The 21,207-nt window shown below is 37.6% G+C and overlaps 1 protein-coding gene across 3 annotated transcripts in view; it reads left to right on the top strand.

Moving 5' to 3' along the window:
* LOC127642899 (zinc finger ZZ-type and EF-hand domain-containing protein 1-like) overlaps positions 1-21,207 on the top strand; it is a 65,977-nt gene that overhangs the window by 30,912 nt on the left and 13,858 nt on the right. For all 3 annotated transcript variants that reach the window (XM_052125336.1, XM_052125337.1, XM_052125338.1), the window contains exons 32-52: positions 42-203; positions 3,242-3,371; positions 3,601-3,739; positions 4,123-4,288; positions 6,475-6,737; positions 6,993-7,162; positions 7,269-7,398; positions 8,391-8,563; positions 8,737-9,017; positions 9,202-9,376; positions 9,547-9,679; positions 10,894-11,129; positions 11,827-12,144; positions 12,615-12,715; positions 14,326-14,461; positions 14,573-14,932; positions 16,397-16,540; positions 17,988-18,156; positions 18,318-18,416; positions 18,981-19,146; positions 19,941-20,091. In XM_052125336.1, coding sequence (XP_051981296.1) covers positions 42-203; positions 3,242-3,371; positions 3,601-3,739; positions 4,123-4,288; positions 6,475-6,737; positions 6,993-7,162; positions 7,269-7,398; positions 8,391-8,563; positions 8,737-9,017; positions 9,202-9,376; positions 9,547-9,679; positions 10,894-11,129; positions 11,827-12,144; positions 12,615-12,715; positions 14,326-14,461; positions 14,573-14,932; positions 16,397-16,540; positions 17,988-18,156; positions 18,318-18,416; positions 18,981-19,146; positions 19,941-20,091 — 3,802 coding nt within the window. The remainder of the gene's footprint in view (positions 1-41; positions 204-3,241; positions 3,372-3,600; positions 3,740-4,122; positions 4,289-6,474; positions 6,738-6,992; positions 7,163-7,268; positions 7,399-8,390; positions 8,564-8,736; positions 9,018-9,201; positions 9,377-9,546; positions 9,680-10,893; positions 11,130-11,826; positions 12,145-12,614; positions 12,716-14,325; positions 14,462-14,572; positions 14,933-16,396; positions 16,541-17,987; positions 18,157-18,317; positions 18,417-18,980; positions 19,147-19,940; positions 20,092-21,207) is intronic.

Genomic DNA, 21,207 nt, shown 5'->3' on the forward strand with positions numbered 1-21,207 from the left:
TGTCCATATCTTTCTCTTTACTTTACCTCTTGTGTCATCAGGGTCCTGTTGCCTGCCCTGTCATGTGTGCAGACCTGTCTGCTTCATTTGCTGGATATGAGCTGGGAGTCAAAGGATCTCCCACTGTTTCTGGACATCAAGCTGCCTGATCTTCTGCTCACCATGTCTCAGGAGAACATCAGTGTCCATGACATCGCCATCAGGTATGGGAAAGGCTTTCGGGAATCAACCCATATGCTGAGAATATAAATGCTCTTTATCCACTTTTATGTGGCTATTCAGAACAACATTCTTAACTTAAAAAGTGTACCCAAAAATGAACTTATTGTCATAATTTACTCACATTATTTTCATTCTTCTGTGAAACGCAAAAAGAGAATTTAAGCAGAATTTCAAGCTACTGTTTTCTGTATAAGGAAAGTAGATTGTGAATAATACTGCCAAGCTTTAAAAAGGTCAAAAAAGCACAATAAAAGTATAATTAATGTAGTCCAGAATTTTTCAGTTTTCAGTTAAATTTTCAGCTGTTATTTTTCTCTTCCCTTCCAACATGGCTCTCAAATCTCATTTATTAAGGGTTAGTAAATAATGACAAAAATACGAGAAGGTCTGCACTCTGAAAATGTCTCTAGAAATGTATCTAGTCTTTTATTGTTTAGCAGCAGGGGATTTTAAAACAAACGTTTTGGCCTAAAGCCTTCCTTTGTCTTTGCACCTGAACTACATTTGATTAGTAAATTATGACAAAATCTTTTTTGAGGTGGAACTAAGGCTGTCAAATTAAAATTTAAAATCTAAGATAGAACTGCGTATTTAAATGCTAACACTGTGCACTCAGATTTTGCATGACTTCAGGCAGATCACATTCTTGTGCTAAAAAAGGCTAGGTTCAGCATAGCAAATACAGGTTAACAGAATGCTAGATGTACGGAACCCCGGTTCTTTGATAACAGGAGTGAGGTATCTCACAATGGGAAAAATGCATCGGGCAAGCAATTAATAACACCATGTCTTTCCGATAACAGACAAGTCGCAGCAGTGATCAGGAAGCCCCGCCTTATAAGCCGCTTTCAGCTGCCTTTATGTCATTCTCAGCATATCTCTTCTCCATGCTTCTACAAGGAGGGAAGTTTTGAGAGATACCTCACTCCTGTTGTCAGAGAACTGGGATTACATACGTAATCTAAATTTCTATTTCTAACATTCATTTTGTATCTCACTATGGGATGTGGACTCCTGAATTGAAAATCTCAGAATATTGGATGAAAATCTCTCCAAACTATTCCCAGTATTGCCACCAGGGAATAGTTATGGAATAAGATCCTATAAACTTATTTATCCCTCTATGGACACAGGGGCTGGGTATTGATAGAGATTTCCCGATTCAGTTCGGTTCCGATTCACATGCCGAAACGATTTAATATTGATTCATAATTTAGGTTTAAATTATAATGTCCCTTTTGCTTACATATAAAATAAATTATCTCCCTGCTAATGCTGTTAATTATACAGGGACCTTTTAACTAGGTACATTAGGACAATGTTAATTTTACTAATTATATTTAATTACCTCTTATTTTACTTTTTAAAAATAAACAAATAAATGTATTCAATCAATAAATAATATATTATATTTCATATATTATTTTTGTTACACATTTATTGTTAAATTGAATAATTTGTACTATTTACAAGTGTTTACATTAATTTGTTGAACACTAAAATGCTAAACATGCTAAAAACCGGTACTGTCTCTTAAACAAAAAAACTGCATTTCTATAACGAGCGTCTTTAGAAGTACGAATGTTAACGAGAGAGGACTTGAATGGCTTTACATCATCTGTGCGATGCATGATTAGATTTAAATGTTTTTTGTAATTGTTTTTGATCAACAACTGATTAAAAGGACAGAAAAGAGTATATAAAAAGACCAAATTCAATGACAAATGGGTTGCGTGGATCTTGTCTTGGACACACACTACACGGAACAGCTTTTACTCTCAACACGTGAAAGGATCTCGCTGCTGAACATTTCACGACTTAACTACACTGGTGAGTGAAATGTAAACATTTACCAGCCAGTTGCCAAATATATTAACTTTAGTCATATAGAGTGAAATTTGGTTGAAAATGCGAGTGATATCCTCTCATTGTTGTGGAGGGTTGCGCATTGAGTGAAAGATTGATCTTGGGATTTAAGAATCGATATAGGGAGAGTTCATATGAAGATCGTGATTAATGGGAAAAAAAATATTTTTACCAGCCCCTAACGTACATATTTTGGAGAAAGAATTGCCATTGGCTAGTACATTTTTGTTTTTACTCACCAGATTAAAAAAAGATATTGAGCAAAGGGGCATCTTCAAGATATATAGTATTCATATAATTGACTTCATACAATATACTGTTGAATGTGAGATTGTGTATTTTAGTTTGATCATTTTAATCGCATTTCAGCTTGTCTATTTCACATTCTATCAATTTACTTGATGTCATGAAATTGCATTTTTAATAATGATAAATGCTGTTGTCACTGTTTGAAATTTCATACACATTTTTAACAAAATATTCACAAGTTTGGAACCTACTTATGAAAATAGAATGACAACAATTATTTAATAATTAAATCATTTAAGTGTTACTATATAACTACTATACTATATATATATATATATATATATATATATATATATATATATATATATATATATATATATATATATATATATATATATATATTATTATTATTATTATTATTATTATTATTATTATACATTTGTTTAGTTTTTTTTAACCAAAACCTTGCATACATGCAGCATGAGCCTATTTGTTATATTATTTAATATTTACAGTGTTTTCTTAAGTTTAAATGTTTTTGTATGCATTAACTACATTACTATATTTTGTTACATATTTGTTTATGTGCACTATATGTGTTTTACATTGCGTTTACATTGATATGTGTAACAAGCACCGTAATAAAGTGCCTGGATCTTGTCTTTGGACGCACGATACACGAAATAAAGCAAAAGGAAACTTTTATTTGCATAATTTGTGTTGTGCATTATCTGTACAAATATTTATTGTACAAGTTCTCAAATTCAAATCTACAAGTTCTCGAGTTTTGCTACACTTTTACCTTCAAATAATGTCCAGCAGGCACGTTACACTGGTCTTTACACCGGTTCTCACTGCTCTTCTCTTCTGTCCTCTTCTCTGCGGTTGTGATGTGGTGGTGTAGTCAATGGACGGAGGAGGATGAGATTGCTGACTATGAGAGGAACTGCGAGTGGATGGACGAGTGTTTGGATGGCATGTTTGAGAAGTGGTTTGACAAGATCAGCCAGGCCTCACTGGAGGAAAAGAGAAAGGTACAGATATCACTACAGCAGTATTATAAAAGCTCTTTGCTGATTCATGTTCTTTGCTAAGGCACAAACACATTCACTCTGAAATAATAGACTGTTAAAATACTGCCTAAAACATAAATATACTCTGCATACTGCATGCTATTGTATGTAACGGAACCATATATGCAACCATGAATGCATTATTATTGTACTTTCTTGGTGCTCATTGACTGACATTTACCCTTTGCAGATGCACATGTTCATTGCACGCTACTGCGACCTGCTGAATGTAGAGATTTCTTGTGACGGATGCGAGCGAATTGCGCCATGGCATCGTTACCGGTGCCTGCAATGTACGGATATGGACCTCTGCAAGACCTGCTTCCTCAGTAAGTCGCACCTGTACATCTGCCTCTGCTTGACATTTAGCTTTCATTGTTTAACCTAAGAGATTCAGGATGGTAGAGAGATTAGTTATTTCAGACAACCTGTTGACATTGTCCGTTGTAGTTTGGTAAAGTTTAATTTACTTTATTACTTTTTTCGGTCGAATTATCAGATCACAACTTTTCTCATGAGCACCATAACGAAAAGTAATAGTAATTAGGGTGGTGAAAAATAAACATGTTGATTTTGAGAAAACTAGGATGAAAAAAACCTTGAACTTTTGAGGGCTTTTAAAGTAAAGAAAACAAAAATTGCAAGCATGCAGCAGTTCATTTCTTCGAACTGTTAAGAGTATGTATTTACCAGCTCTGTTCTCCCTGTTAAGGTGGTGCTAAACCAGAAGGCCATGAGGATGACCATGAGATGGTAAACATGGAGTATGCTTGTGATCACTGTCAAGGCCTTATTGTGGGCAGCAGGATCAACTGTAATGTCTGCGAGGACTTTGACCTCTGCTTCGGATGTTACAATGCTAAAAAGTACCCGGATAGGTAAAACACCAGCTGCACCGCCGTTGGCACTTATGGCCTGTTCACTGACAAGCACAATGTGACTAAACAACAAACATTACATTTACGGAGTGAGATGTGGAATATTCATAATTTTCTAGAAATTTTTTTGATACCTAAATTAATTGTTAGGCATAAGAACTTTAAAAAACTGACCTAGTCTCCAAATAAAACAATCAAAGATCATCACAGAACGATGTACTAAACTTTGTATGTGTGAGTTCATAGAGATGCATTGTTTTATTTTTACACCTTGTCGTGCACGTTTATTTTCATGTTGAAACTGACACGAGAGTCGAGAGGATTGGAGAAAATAGTTATTTATGATCAGGATTGAACAGGCTCACACAGAATCTGCACCTGCAGAACTCCACAGAAAGTGCAGATTTTCAGATTTGAGCTAATTTGATAAATTAATGCTTTCAGCTACCAATTAGTGTATAGTTCTCTCATCTCCGTTGAACACATTTTACCATGTACAGGTGAAACTCGAAAAATTAGAATATTAATTAGTTCATTAATTTCAGTTAATTCAACTTAAAAGGTGAAACTAATATATTATATAGACTCATTACAAGCAAAGTAAGATATTTCTAAGCCTTTATTTGATATAATTTTGATGATTATGGCTTACAGCTTATGAAAACCCCAAATTCAGAATCTCAGAAAATTAGAATATTGTGAAAAGGTTCAGTATTGTAGGCTCAAAGTGTCACACTCTAATCAGCTAAACACCTGCAAAGGGTTCCTGAGCCTTTAAATGGTCTCTCAGTCTGGTTCAGTTGAATTCACAATCATGGGGAAGACTGCTGACCTGACAGCTGTGCAGAAAACCATCATTGACACCCTCCACAAGGAGGGAAAGCCTCAAAAGGTAATTGCAAAAGAAGTTGGATGTTCTCAAAGTGCTGTATCAAAGCACATTAACAGAAAGTTAAGTGGAAGGGAAAAGTGTGGAAGAAAAAGGTGCACAAGCAGCAGGGATGACCGTAGCCTGGAGAGGATTGTCAGGAAAAGGCCATTCAAATGTGTGGGGAGCTTCACAAGGAGTGGACTGAGGCTGGAGTTACTGCATCAAGAGCCACCACACACAGCGGGTCCTGGACACGGGCTTCAAATGTCAAACGTCTTACCTGGGCTAAAGAAAAAAGAACTGGTCTGTTGCTCAGTGGTCCAAAGTCCTCTTTTCTGATGAGAGGAAATTTTGCATCTCATTTGGAAACCAAGGTCCCAGAGTCTGGAGGAGGAATGGAGAGGCACACAATCCAAGATGCTTGAAGTCCAGTGTGAAGTTTCCACAGTCTGTGTTGGTTTGGGGAGCCATGTCATCGGCTGGTGTTGGTCCACTGTGCTTTATTAAGTCCAGAGTCAACGCAGCCGTCTACCGGGACATTTTAGAGCACTTCATGCTTCCTTCAGCAGACAAGCTTTATGGAGATGCTGACTTCATTTTCCAGCAGGACTTGGCACCTGCCCACACTGCCAAAAGTACCAAAACCTGGTTCAATGACCATGGTATTACTGTGCTTGATTGGCCAGCAAACTCGCCTGACCTGAACCCCATAGAGAATCTATGGGGCATTGCTAAGAGAAAGATGAGAGACATGAGACCAAACAATGCAGAAGAGCTGAAGGCCGCTATTGAAGCATCTTGGTCTTCCATAACACCTCAGCAGTGCCACAGGCTGATAGCATCCATGCCACGCCGCATTGAGGCAGTAATTAATGCAAAAGGGGCCCAAACCAAGTACTGAGTACATATGCATGATTATACTTTTCAGAGGGCAGACATTTCTGTATTTAAAATCCTTTTTTTTATTGATTTCATGTAATATTCTAATTTTCTGAGATTCTGAATTTGGGGTTTTCATAAGCTGTAAGCCATAATCATCAAAATTATATAAAATAAAGGCTTGAAATATCTTACTTTGCTTGTAATGAGTCTATATAATATATTAGTTTCACCTTTTAAGTTGAATTACTGAAATTAATGAACTTTTGCACGATATTCTAATTTTTCGAGTTTCACCTGTATAATTCCATTCAGCAGAATTTCACAAATTTCCCTAAAATCAGCTCAGAAAAATCTGCTGATTCCATCTGGTGCTAGGAATGACCATTTTACTGCAGTCACTGAATGACCTTTCTTTTCTTAATTTACTTTCTAGCCATCTTCCCACCCACCGTATCACTGTCTATCCAATGGTCACCATCCGCATCAGTGACCGCCACAGGCTGATCCAGCCCTACATCCACAACTACTCCTGGCTTCTGTTTGCCGCGCTCACCCTCTTTACTTCAGAGCTGGTCAGTGAGAAAGAGCAGCAGGGAGAGCTTCTGGACGATGTCACCCTCAGTTATGCCAGCGCTCTGCAGACTCACTGCTCTGACCTCATCAATGAGTGCCTGCTGAAAGGACAAACTGGAAAAGGTGGGGTGATGCGAGTACTTGTAGTGTTTGTTCATATTGTTTGCTTTCGGGGTGGTGTAGTCTAGAGATTGAAGATCTAGGCTGGTAAAAAGGTTGAAGATTCTAACCTGGAAGGGAAGATGCATGAACTGCTTATTAGTAACGATAGTAAAAGTTATATATTTTGTATATATCATACTTGTAAGAAAGTGCAATATTTTAAAATCTCTCACTCAAAGGTTTATCTAACCAACTGTCCTTGGTTTCTTTGTATAGGTCTGCGAGCATCAGTTTTGCTGTCCTTGCTCTCCTCTAATGAATCAGCCACAGAGAGTGAACTATGTCCTGTAACTCCTGGCTCCTCTCAGGACATCAGCAGCACAGACACCTTGTCCCTGCCCAGCAGCACCACAGCTATCTGCTCTCCACTGCCACCTAGTGATGGGGTCAGTCACTGCACATAATTCCTAAAACTATCATATCATAAATATATTTAACAAGTACAATCTGTACAACATCTCCTTATCTACTTATTGTATTCCTCCTTAAAAGAAACCCCAAAAGCAGGACATGGGTGCAGAGGGTGATGAGAGAAGTAAGCTGGTCTCTCAGGATACGTTAGACTCGTCAAGTGCTAGTCAGACACCCACTAGTGAGGACACAATGTCTCCTGCAGTTAGAGGTGAGAGGTGTGCATTTATCATTGACTGTTTATACCCTATAATAATCCTAATCAACTGATAACATGGTGTATTTTATATTTTAATTTAATTTAGTCTAAAGAATATAGGCTCTCCGATGAAAATGCAAAATGGTGCAAAAAGTGCCTCAAAGTCTTCTGATTGGTTAAAAAAATCTGACCCTGGCCAGCATTCATATTTTAGTTTTGATAACAGAGACTAGCGCTGTCACAGAGACTGTTGTGGTAGTTCAGGACACCTATTTCAATGATATCTGTCAAAAAATGGAAACATTTTCTCTTTTCTGTGTGCTATCCTGTAAAAAGATAAATACAGCACCTTTTATTATAGAATTCAGTTCATATGCTGTCACAAGTGGTATGTGTATGGGCTATTTTACAAAGGCTTCCAATGTGGCTTATCCAATCAGAATTTCAGAATTGTCTGTAATGTAAGGGATAATGTAAAGTCAACTAGTTGTTATCGCAAAATAAACCCTGACAGGGTGATCAGGACCCAGATGTGAAGCCTTGATTGCCAAATAAACAAATAAATGGACACTAAACATTTATTTGTGTTGAAATTATGTAATTATGCAATTATGCGAGAAGAAATAAATCGCTGAACAGCTGAAATCCACCTCCGGTGTGCATCGGAGTTCTGTTGGTGTTTGTTTTGTAATTAAAGACTGTCTGACTGCTCATTGTGCATCTTCTTACAAGAACACTTGCCAAATAAGAAATAAATGCACATGAAACATGGATTTGAGTTGAAATAATTTTATTAGTTTACTTGTAGAGATCGCACAGTGATCCAAAAAGTAGTAAAGATGGGGTCAGATACCCAGATGAACGGTCTGATACTTTGATGTGCAGTTGTTACTGAGAAATATTAGACCACTAGATGGCGACATTGACCAATCACATTAGAGTATTCCAGAAAGCTGTGTAATAAATAATATTACAATAGATTTATAGGTTTTTTTTCTTCTCAGCCTCAGAGTCAAGTGGGGACACCATCAAATCTCCTACCTCAGAGAACATGGACATATATAAAGACACAGAGGAGAAGACTGCCAGAGGACCCCTACAGGAACATGTGTTTGCTGAATGTTCCAGAGAGAGAATTCTGGGATTGTTGGCAGCCATGTTGCCTGCAGCCAAACTGGTAACAACAAAGCATTTTATAGATTACTTAGAAAATGTTGTTGTGTTGCCTACCTAATATGAACAAATTTCACATTTTTTCACATGTTTGTCTTACATTACTTTTACAAACCTCCTTAGAAACACTGAATATACTAATATACATTTTTAATCTGTGGCCTTTAACCCATATAGGGCAGCACACTCTCTTTGTCCAGCCTGAGCCCTATCCTGCCACTGCTGTTCAGAGTGGTCATCTCCAACGCTGGCTGTCTGAATGAAACGTACCACCTGACACTAGGTCTTCTGGGACAGCTTCTGTTAAGGATCTCACCTGCAGAGGCTGATGCAGCAGTTGCAGAGGCACTCACTGACAAATTTGAACTACTCGCCCTTGGTGAAGGAGCAACTTTTGATGTTCAGGGCTGGAAGACTACTCAGTTGCTCTTCAGTCTGGGTGCAGTGTGTCTGGACAGGTAGTTTATTAGAATACTGTATTATATGGGAAATATATAATATATAATGTATAATATCACTAAATAGTACTGTATAGTTGGAACTGTGGTGCATACATGCTTGTGACACATAGGAGTCATGGTGCTTGATCCCATTTATGGATTCCAGATAATAATTATCACATGTTTATTTGTGTTTTGTAAGCCGTATCGGTTTGGATTGGGCATGCTCTGTGGCAGACATCTTGCAGAACCTGAACGTTTGTCCTCAGTGGTGTGTAGTTGTGGCAGCTTTTACTGATCACTGCATACAACAGTTACCACAGCATCTCAAAAGAACCAACCTCTTCACTCTGCTGGTGCTTGTGGGCTTCCCTGAGGTATGACGATGCCACCTGCACATGCTAACACATTTATTATTGGCCTGTGGAAAGTTATAGTATGATATCTTCAGTAATATGTAGTATTGATTAAACAATTCCTGGTAAAATCAAATTCTAATAACTTCATTTAAAGATGTGCTGCTTGTGATAAATGTGTCTCGTATTAGGTGCTTTGTATGGGGACTCAAGCTGTGTTCATAGATAATGCCAACGAACAGCACAACATGATCCTGCTTAAACACTTCACTGAGAAGAACAGAGCTGCTGTGGTGGATGTGAAGACTCGAAAGAGGAGAACAGGTGTGAGAACAGCTGTCAACAGGGTCTTCACACTATTCACACATTTTCTCCACTGTAAAAATACCACTTCTGGCTGCCCAGAGCTGCTTGAATCTTTGACGTTTAACAGCACAATCTAAAATCGCATTCATGGCCATCTTCATTTACATGGGGTGTGTCTGAAACAGAAGGCAGCTGCTTCACTGCCTAGGCACTAAACAGACCGTTTTTTTATAAAGGTACCTCTTAAGTACGGTAATCTGGCTGACTTTCAATGCTTTGGAGATAACAAAGTAAATATTTGATTACTACTGCGTACTGATGAGCAATATATTATACTATACTTAATATTTTTCTGGTTATATAATGTTAAGCAAGTTGTGAATATTTTGTTGACTTTAATGCGATTGGCCATTATTTTGCTATTACTTTTCCATTAAAAAAAAAACCGTTACACTAATACGTTTAGGAGTAAGGGTAGGGTTGGGGTTAGGGGGTAGAGTTAGGTTTTGGGGTTAGAGTTGGTTAGGGGTAAAGTTAACAGTACATTAATGTAATTACATTTGTAGTTACAATTACAATGCAACAACATGTATGTACATAATAAGTGCATTGTATCAAATGGTTAAGTACATTGTAGTTCTAATATAAAGTGGTTCCAAATGTACATGGGGGTTGATATTGCTGTTTATTTCTATATTTTTTATATTGTTGCACATTAGTGAAAATTATTCAATATAATTCTTCCTTGTGATTATTCCGTGGAAAACATGCCTTGATTATTAACTAGATTTACCTAAGACGAAGTATTTTTCTTTGTTTACTAAACATTTTGAGTCTACTTGGCTACAAAAGCCAGATGGTTTCTTTGACTGAAAATTATTTTAAGCCATTTCAAAGCAAATGCATCTCTTTATTTATTTATTTACTTGTTTATTTATTTATTTGTTCTTTCAATCAACCACCGAATCACATATGTAGGATCATTGGTTATCATGGTCCCCTTTCATGTATTCTATGCTGCTTTGAAAAGCAAACATCTGGAGGCATCTCATTAGATATGATGTTGCTCAAAAATGTGACTTTAGACTTTCCTTTATGCATTCTTACCTCTCGATACTGCTTGTTAATGCAGCATTATTAACATTTCAGACACCCATAATCACTCAAATACACCTAATTTAAAAAAAAAATGCATTAAAAGATCTATCCATGTTTACCATTATTCCTCTCAGTGAAAGACTACCAGTTAGTCCAAGCACATGAGTGCAGCAAGAACAGTAATGCAGAGGGACAATCTGAGGGTCAGGCTGTGTGCCCGACTTCCTCCCACCTGAGCCGCTACCTGAGAAACTTCACCTCCATCTTGAGTCACCTGCTGCAGGTGGGGGTGGAGAGCAGCGCTCAAGATGCTGTGGAGGCAACCTGGGTGCTTTCCCTCGCTCTTAAAGGACTCTATAACACACTCAAGGTATGTACCAGACATGCACAAACTGGTATAGCTAATACATTTTGAGAGATTTTGAGTTCAATATAAGGGGCATTCTGTATTATCTGTGTTCCTATTGTGCTGACACCTAGTGGCATAGATTCAGCATCACTGAATAAATAAAAGTATACAAAAACAGAAGTTCTCATTACCAATGCCATTGTTGAATGCACTATTTACAGTCAGCCATGACAGTTTTTTGTGAGTGAAAGTGTCCAATTACAAAAGATTATCGAGATAAAGCGAGTCATTTGGCTGGTCATGTGATCCTGGCAGGTAACCTGGCAGCACTCATGAATGTACACCCAGCACTATATGTAGGATAAAGCAGCTTCATCTCATGTGAGTGTAAATTATTTTAAACCTGTTTTAAATTTTTTTTTATAAAAAATATTAAATTCTGTTTACAATTTAGCAAATGGTGAAATAAATTGGAGTGCACCTATTGTAAATCTTTATTGTCATGCACTAACACACTGACATAGCGAGTGATGAATGTAGTAAAAAAAATCAGACATCCACCACTTCAAAATACGATGACAATTGGTCACAGGACATGCATTTGAAATGCATGCTAAATACTATGTAAAAAGTGATTTGTCTAACCTGACCAATTGTGATCAGATCACCCAAGTCTGATGTTAATACCAGGACTAAACAGCACCTCTGTCTCATGCAGAAGCATGGTGTTGATCAAGCCCAGGAAGCCATCCAAGGCTCTGGCCTAATGCAACTCCTGGTCCGTAAGTGCAGCAAGGGCACAGGCTTCAGCAAGATGTGGCTTCTACGAGACCTGGAGATCCTCTCCATCATGCTGTACTCCTCCAAGCGAGAGATTCACTCCATGGCGGAGGACGGAGACACCGAGACAGATGGAGAGAGGGAGAAGGAGAAAGAGCATGACTCAGATCACTCCAGCTGCTGTGCAGATGATGCTGATCCAAACAGACCAGATCCACTGGAAGGACTGGATGAGGAGACCAAGATCTGTTTCCAGGTCAGGGTTCTTCTTCTCTTGTGTCTTCTGTTAGTCTTGGGCCTGTATATATCACTTTCATCTGTTCCTCTTCTTTCATCAAATCCATAAGTGGAGGAAGCAGGATAGCATAAGCTTCATCTAGAATGTTTAGAATGATTGAGTATTGTAGATGCTCAATGCCTGTGAGGGACAGGAGAAGAGAAGGGGCCGATAATTCAGCGCATTTGAATGTAGAAGAACATAAAAAAACTAGGATTTAGTAGAACAATCAGGTTCAAAAAGTAACTTTCAAATTAAGATCATACCGGACATAAATATGTCTCACTTGCCATAACACGAAGACCTATAGTAATTTTGTCCCTCATATTTTTGAATTCCTAGATAAACTAATGATGGGAAATTTTTATGAAGGTAAATGTTGTTGGCGAGTGTTAATTTTTGGACCCTGGGGACGATTATTACAGCTCTGATTTTTGTCTTGCTCCTAGATTACCCATGATGCTCTTAATGCCCCACTGCACATCTTGAGAGCCATGTACGAGCTCCAAATGAAGAGAACAGACTCCTTCTTCCTTGAGGTGCAGAAGAGGTGAGTTGCTCTTAAAATCATCATTCCAGTTCCGTGCAAAACCAAGTTCTGTCATTAATTTAATGGCAGACACACATATGTATATCCTGTAACTCATCATTTTTATCCCTTGTGTTGTGTTAGTTTTGTGGTCAAAAATTGCCAGCCCACTAAGATTGTTTATAAATCTCTCACATTGCATTTATTATCACAAGATATTGCATTACATATTTTTGTCAAACTCATTTTTAGTAATTATGACTGGTTTTGTGCTCCTTTTTTGATAATATTATTTTAACCCTTGTGCATCAATTAAAAAAATGTACACAGAGGTCCTTAGAGGACAAAAATGTTTGTGTCAAAAAACTGCCATAAAAATATTATATATTAATATTATTTTCCACTTTCAATTAGTTATTTTTTTTTTAACCAACATCAGTCCTGATCATAACGTCCATATATTCATTCATGTTCAGGATTTTAACCCTTTAAATGCCAGTTTGTTTACATAATGTCACTGTTGTTTTTTACACACATGCACACACAAATTTCTCAGTACACATATAAAAAAACACTCTGATATCCATATCAACAGACACACACACAAAAGTTTAGCTGCATCATTATTCAATTGGCCTGCAATGCTCTATAATACAGAAAATAGGAAAAAAGCATGTATTTCCTCCATAGGCTAAATATGAGAAAAATGGCGCCATCTGGTGGAAAATATTAAAACATTTAATGGTTTCAATGGGGACATTTTTGTCCTTAAGGTCCTGATTGTAACTTTTTTGTGTACAAAGTGTATTATAGATGTATTAAACTGAGGTTGAAATGTCCAAATTCTCCCAAAAATACACACCTTTGGCAAAATGTATGCCTTTGGCATTAACACAAATGTCCTGAAGCTCGCACAATCACACAAAAAGTAGCTGATCCTACTAATTCTTAAATTAAGAATTAGTAGGATCAGCTATCAGATTCTGTGCTGTTCTCATCATTTGCAAATTGGTCAAAGAGGTCAAACTGCAGTGAGTATTAGTGTATGAAATTCCCACTGACACATAAATATAATTAACATGAGTTGCTTTTTGTCATGTTTTTCCTTATTACTTCCTGAAACATACATATAACATAGACAATGACATATCGTAACTTAAAGCAAATTATCCCGATTGAAAGTCATAACACCAAACATGGTCTCAAAATGATTAGTCAAAGAGTTTTCAGGTAAAGACAAAGCACATAAGGGTGCTTAACACACATTGCACATGCGTGCGTGCGTGTGCGCACATATCCAATGACTTTGTACATACACGTATGTGCTCATCCAAAGGATTAGGATGCTCCTGAACACTTAATATTTCTGTATTTTGTAGTCAAATCCATTCGTTTCCTATGGCTGGTCATTTTTGACTGGGAACACAATCGTAAAGTGAAATAAAACCCAAAAAATTTAAAGAAAATGGTCACATTTTTTTTTGCTTTTCTTATACCATTTGTGAACAAGACAATACATTTTATTCAAACTAGATTAAGTAAAAAAGTTGTCCAGGTTAAAATAACTTGAACGATTTTAAATACTACGACCTCTCCCATAATATTTTTTCTAACATTTCATCATCTCCCAGGTTTGATGGTGACGCTATAAAAACTGATGAGACGATCCGTACACTGGCACAGAAGTGGCAGCCATCTAAAAGACCTCGTTCTGAGGAGAGGAACGCCAAGGCTGTAGATACTGATATAATCATTGTGCCTTGTGTGGTAAGATTAAAATAAATTTTAAACCACAAAATAAAACGTTTAAGATGAAACCTCATCCCATTTTAAGGTGTAAATTTAATGTTGATACACTTGAACTTATTTGACCCACAGTCTAAACCCACTCGGTGTGAACGAGCCACAGAAGAGACAAACGTTGTCACACAGAAACTCATCACCAACACTGAGAGTGACCTACAGCTGAGTTATGCCAAACAGCGCCGCACAAAAAGCTCAGCTCTGTTGCACAAAGAGCTAGATGCGCGCAGTAACAAGGCAGTGCGACAGTACCTTTTCAAGGTGAATGAGGCCATTGCTATCCTGTACGCACGTCACGTGTTGGCGACTCTGCTTGCCGACTGGCCTTCTGACACACCCATCAGAGAGGAAGATCTGGAGCTGAGTGGTGCTTCTCACATGGCCTACATACTGGACATGCTCATGCAGCTAGAGGAAAGACCAATGTGGGAGAAGGTGAGCATAGAAAAGAATGTGTGAGTTTTTAGATCTTTAGGTAAACTCTCTGTGTTATAAGTGTATGACCTGTATTGTTAGAATGTATCAATTAGAGGTAGATGATATATTGGTTTTACCAATTAATCGGTGCCAATAGCTGCTTTTTGAAACTATTTTACCAATAGGCCAATATATTGGCTTTACAAAAAAAAAATATGCCGATAGTTGCCGATGAAGTTTTTCCTTCATGTTCCTCTTTGGCCGGCACTGAAGGATTCTACAGTTAAAACAAATTGGTTCTACAGTTTAACAATGGCCTCTAGAAGTGAAATAAAAACAATCACGTTGGAATTTCCTGGATCTGAATCTTTCATCATTGACAATGTTCATCCATAGTGTAAGCTGCATTTCAATGCATATTTTGAAACTGAATAATCAAGTCTTCTAAATTGAAGTGAGGGTATGAAAAGAAAAATGGGACTGTATGGAAATGTGCCCTGTCAGCACATACGTCGCTATCACCCATCTTCATATCTTTTGAAAAATAAACCTTATTCCTCATTGAACCTAATTTGTTGAAATATAAATAAATACAAAACCCTTTATCTAGTAAGTAAATAGACTTTGAAAAGCTTAATTTGGTAAATACTTAAATATAAACACTGTCACCGAGCCAAGTCTCCTTCAATTTAAAACAAGAGTCCCTGGTGTGTTTCGGGATTGTTTATAGTTAAAAAATACCATGTTATGCACTAAATCATCATGCTTTCTGGGATTTTGGTTGCACAGTAAACTGTGTCTCGAATTTTGTTAATTTTGGACACCGTAGCCTCCATGTCTGTGCTTGTCATAGTAACTAAATCAAAACAAAAAAGAATTGTCAGATGAATTGTTTATCGGCCTCTTCCACCAACTTAGTTATCATTATCAGCTAAATCTACTATCGTTTGACCTCTACAATCAATGAATTAGTGCAATGTTTGCAACCTTTTTGACATAAGGTAAATCTCTTCTCATCACTATCATTGTGTTTTGTGCATGATATGTTCAAAATCATGCATGGTAGGTTAAATATTTTGATTCATTATTATGTGTCTTGAGATGTATTCTGCAGAGATCCTTATTTAAAAAGAAAGCTTGTGGTAATGTATCTTCATTTATACATATTGTATTATTTTCTGAGAAAACAACAATAACTAAACCAAACTATATTACAGCTCATAACAAAATAAAAGCTTGTGAGGCCATGATGAGTGATTACTGCAAGATGTAGTTTGGCATGCATTCAACATCTCTAAAATAGGCAACTAGATAAAATAAATACATTTGAATTTGTATTTCTTGCTCTTATTTTCAACCCACGATTGCCAATTCTTGCGTGCAGACGTAAGGTTGCGGACACCTGTATTAGTGGCTTTCACAATTATGATTTTAGGAGTACGTAACCATGTGTATGATTCTTCCTCCCTTGTTGCGTCTCAGATTTTGCAGAAAGTTCTAAGGGGCTGCAGCCAGAGCATGCTGGGTAATCTGTCGCTAACAGCATGTCAATTTATGGAGGAGCCTGGAATGGCCGTGCAGGTCCGTGAATCAAAGCACCCCTACGACAACAACACCAACTTTGAGGTAAGATTTCCATTTTCTTTTTTACACACAACCCCCTGAATATGTCCAAATTAAAGCAATGATTGGCAATAATGCTCTCGTTTGAATTTGCCATTAATTCTCCTGCTCAATCTACAGTTTTTCATTCCTCAAATCAATCAATCAATCAATCAATCAATCAAAGTTTATTTCTATAGCACACTTATAAACAACAAATGTTGACGTGCTGTACAAAACTGACCAACATGTAATAAATAGTATAAATAAAATAACACCATAAGATGACAGTGCACAATACATTACAATGACTCATAAGTTAGGGAGAACAGGTGGGTCTTTATATTAGACTTAAAAAGATCTAAGGTTGGACAAGACCTAATCAATATTGGCAAATCATTCCAGAAGCGAGGGCCCATGACTGAAAAAGAACGATCACCCATATTTTTAAGACGAGTCCTTGGAACACACAACAGTAGACTCTGAGACTATTTTAAAGTCCTTGGAGTCTGATATTGATGGAGAAGTTCGTAAATATAAAGTATGAGACAGGTAACCAGTGTAGAGAAGCCAGTACCGGATTAACACTGTCATATTTCCTAGTTCCCGTCAGGAGCCTTGCAGCTGCCTTTTGCAGAGTCTGAAGATGAGGTAGTGATGCTTGAGATACACCTAAATACAGTGCATCACAATAATCCAGTCTAGAAGAAATAAAAGCATGGATTACAATCTCCATATCCTTTAAAGATAAAAAAGGTTTTAATCTTGATATTTGTTGGAGTTGGAAAAAGCCACCTCTAACCACAGCCTTTATTTGTTTATCAAATTTTAAATGAGAGTCAAAAATGAGTCACCAAGGTTGCGTGCCTCTGTATGAAGATTAGAGGCCAAAGGCCCTAAATGACTAGTCAAATTATTAAAAGGATCAGTTTTTCCAAAAAGTAAAACTTCTGTCTTAGAATCATTTACTTTGAGAAAATTAGACTCCATCCATCTTTTAATATCTTTAAGACAACCCATCAAAGATTCTATTGCTGAATTATCAGTGGAGTTCAAAGGCAGATAGCACTGAATATCATCTGCATAACAATGATAATCTATTTTATAGTTACAAAAGATGGACTGTAATGGTAATATGTATAACGAGAATAAAAGTGGTCCCGAAATCTAGCCTTGAGGTACTCCACAGGTGATAGAAGCAGAGGCAGAAGAATGATTTCCAATCTCAACTGAAAATGATCTCCCCTTAAGATAAGATGAGAACCACTCAAGGGCTGTGTCTTGAGGGCCCACCCAATTTCTTAACCAATCCAAAAGAATATTGTGATCAATGGTGTCAAAGGCTGCGTGCGCTGAGATCCAGGAGAATTCGAATGTCTCTTTTACCTGAATCAACAGACCACTGCAACTTCTCCGTTAATTTTGTCTTGGATGACTCTCTCTTATCATTTGTACGTATTCCTCTTGTCAGGATAAAGTGCACATCCCTGGCGCGATCTTCCTGTCTGTGAAGTTCGACTCGCGCTGTCACACAGAGGAAGGATGTGATGAGCTCCTGATGGCCAGCAGCAGTGACTTCCTGCAGGACCTGCACACTTTCAGTGGTTCGCACCAGAAATGGACAGACTTTGAGATTCCAGGTGAGAATTTGAGGAAAAGGCGTGTTTGGATGGAGTCAGTGCCAATGGTTTTAAATGAATTATAATAAAAAAGTTTTGCTGATGCACACAATATTATTCTGTTAGGTTCAATTGTGAATGAAAAGAATTTAACTGGTGTTTTCTCTCTCTCTCTCCTCTAGGGGACACCCTCTACTACAGGTTTATATCTGATATGAGTAACACAGAATGGGGGTACAAATTCACTGTGACTGGCGGACATCGAGGACGCTTCCAGACTGGTATGTTTTCCATTCATTCATTTATTTATTGACTCTTGCCATCTCTTTCTATAACACAGCTATCTTCTAGCCACAGTTAATCTTCAGCCTCTGCTTTTATCATTATGTCTGCTAGATAATCATGAGTACCCTCTAATAAGCCATCAAAACAATTGTTTCTCCCATTTTGATGCTGGATTTACATTCATTCAGTCCTTAAGGGATCTTAACAGGACTGAAACCATATGTGATCCTTAATATTTTCCGTTACAGAATTATCAGCCCCAACCCTGTCGCCCACCTCATGTAAACTAACCTAAAATTGTTAATTCAGTCATCATTTGCTCACCCTCATATTGGTCCAAATCTGTATGACATTATTTCCCTCTCGAAACACAAAAGGAGATGTTAGGAAGAATGATGGCCTCAAGTCACCCTTCACTTCTATTGCATTTTTTTTTCCCATCCAATGAAAGTGAATGGTGACTGATGCTAACATTCTATATATTTAAAGTAACATCTAGAGTATTATCTGTTTGCAAAATCACTAATGTTTTATGCATTTATCTTTTTAAACCTGAACAGGTTTTGAGATATTGAAGCAGATGCTAGCTGATGAGCTGGCCCTCACTCACCTACCACTGTCTGACATCTGGGAGTGGCAGGTCGGTGTGGCCTGTCGTCAAACAGGAAATCAGCGACTGAAAGCCATTCACCTGCTACTGAGGCTCCTGCAGTGTCAGTCTCAATGGTTTGTCTCTTCTTACATTTCTGATAGGTCTTTCAAATATGTTTGACAAAATGTATTATACCCAACATATTGCTGTCACTTTCCAGCAGTGGTTAAACACTGTCCACGGTTTTAGTGAGAAACTGGTTCTGTCTGGTCAGTTCTATACTTTGTGGACTGCAGGTGCAACTTGGCCTAGTTTAAAAAGCCTCAAGTATTCTCTTGAGCTCTATCTCTCACTCTGTATTTTAACTTTGATAAATACTTTATTCCAGACTAAAACTTTTAAAGAAATAGTTCACTCAAAAATGACAATTCTCTCACAATTTACTCACCCTTATGCCATCTCAAACTCATAAGACTTTAAGAGCGTAATAGGGTTGTGCCATCTTTTTTCCTCAAAACCACGTCTGAAAGGGTTTATATTACATGCTAGTCTATTTTTCTGTGTGTTTTGTGAGTGTATCATATCCAGATTTACAAAGCTTTTGCATAATGCAGCTGATAGTGGCTTTCTGCCTTGATTGTTCTCATGGCAACAAGGTCACATGTCAAGGTGATTTGCATCAATTCCATGGTGATTGGACACAGTTACATCATCATAATCAACAGACAGAGTGAGTGATAAAGAAATAGAGAGATGGACCTGTGGTGTCAGAAGGGTTAAAGGGGTTGATAAACAGCCCATGCAAATGCCCACCTGCTCTTTGCATGGGTATCATTAAAGGGCAGAACAGCTGGCCACATACTTGGAATATGAGGAATGATAATGCCAAACTCATTTAGAGTGGCAACAACCTCACTTTTGTTTGCAGGGGTTGTGACCTTACACTTCTGAGGCCGCTGTGGCAGCTCTTCAGCACTATGGAAAGCGGTTTGAGTCAGGACCCCACCAGCATCACAGTCCTCCTGCCTCTCCATCGTGCTCTCACAGAGCTCTTCTTCATCGCTGAAGCCAAGGCCATGGTGAGTGACTGACTTGTTCTTCCTTCCTCAAGCATGTCTTCTAAGCAGAACATTTATGAAGTGACAATCCTGCTGAAACGTTTATCATGACCTTTTCCAGCTCCTCTCTGACCCTTAGAATTAAACGGGTCAGTTTTTGCTGCTGTGCCTTTTAAGACTTCTTTGCAAACATTCTTTTCGCATGTGAAATGAATACCAGGGCATTGATGCATTAACTTGTGAACTGCAGATTTGTTGTCTAATTTAGTCTCATATAGTTGTCACTTGCCCTGTCCTTCAATAATATCCTATTTGCAAAGTCTGCATTACATTGTGACAGGTTCACAAAATAATAAAGTTTATTTTTTTAATAAAAAATTAACTTCACCCACTCTTCCCTAATAGTAGAATCTTTTGAAAGCATATGCAGAGTGGCATAAGTTTGGCTGATTGTTCCACATATTATTCTTATCATTAGATCTTCTAGAGTTATTGAGTCTGCTTTCTCCTTATTACTTCACCATAACTAGATGAGCAGAGGTTCTGAATACCAAACATGTTTTTGATATGTAATATATTATTGTTCATGTGTTCAACTGCATTCATCTGTCTAATGTCTGTAAGTTGGGTAAGTACTAAATGAACCATGTATTGTAGCTTGGTTTTGATAACTGGCAGCTGGGGGGAAGGTTTTTCATAGTACAAGATCTGAACTTCCTCAAAATAGAACAAATTTGAGTCCTCATGATATATCTGAACTTTTTAGCCAATACCATCTTAGATTAGTATTATAAGAACACAGAGCTTGCATACACACTCACTATACTGAGCTCTAACATAATAAAGTACAGAAGCATCTGAATACAGATGAAGAGTCTTCAGAGGGTTATGGAAGCCTCTGATGGAGCAGAATGGCTTGATGGTTGCTTTTTTGTGGAAGCCCTTCATTCATAATTAAATACATCATCTTGTTTTGATAAACTTGGTTCATTTCTAAATGGCAACGTACTGTATTTGTAATGAGGCCAGAATTATGGGAGGTATTTAGTAGAGATGTCACGATCAATCGGCCACCAATCAAAATCCGCTGATATACGTTTTAAATCCGCAGATATACGTCTTAAATCCGCAATCGGC

This window comes from Xyrauchen texanus, chromosome 4 (assembly GCF_025860055.1).
Source record: "Xyrauchen texanus isolate HMW12.3.18 chromosome 4, RBS_HiC_50CHRs, whole genome shotgun sequence".
Classification (NCBI taxonomy): Eukaryota; Metazoa; Chordata; class Actinopteri; order Cypriniformes; family Catostomidae; genus Xyrauchen; species Xyrauchen texanus.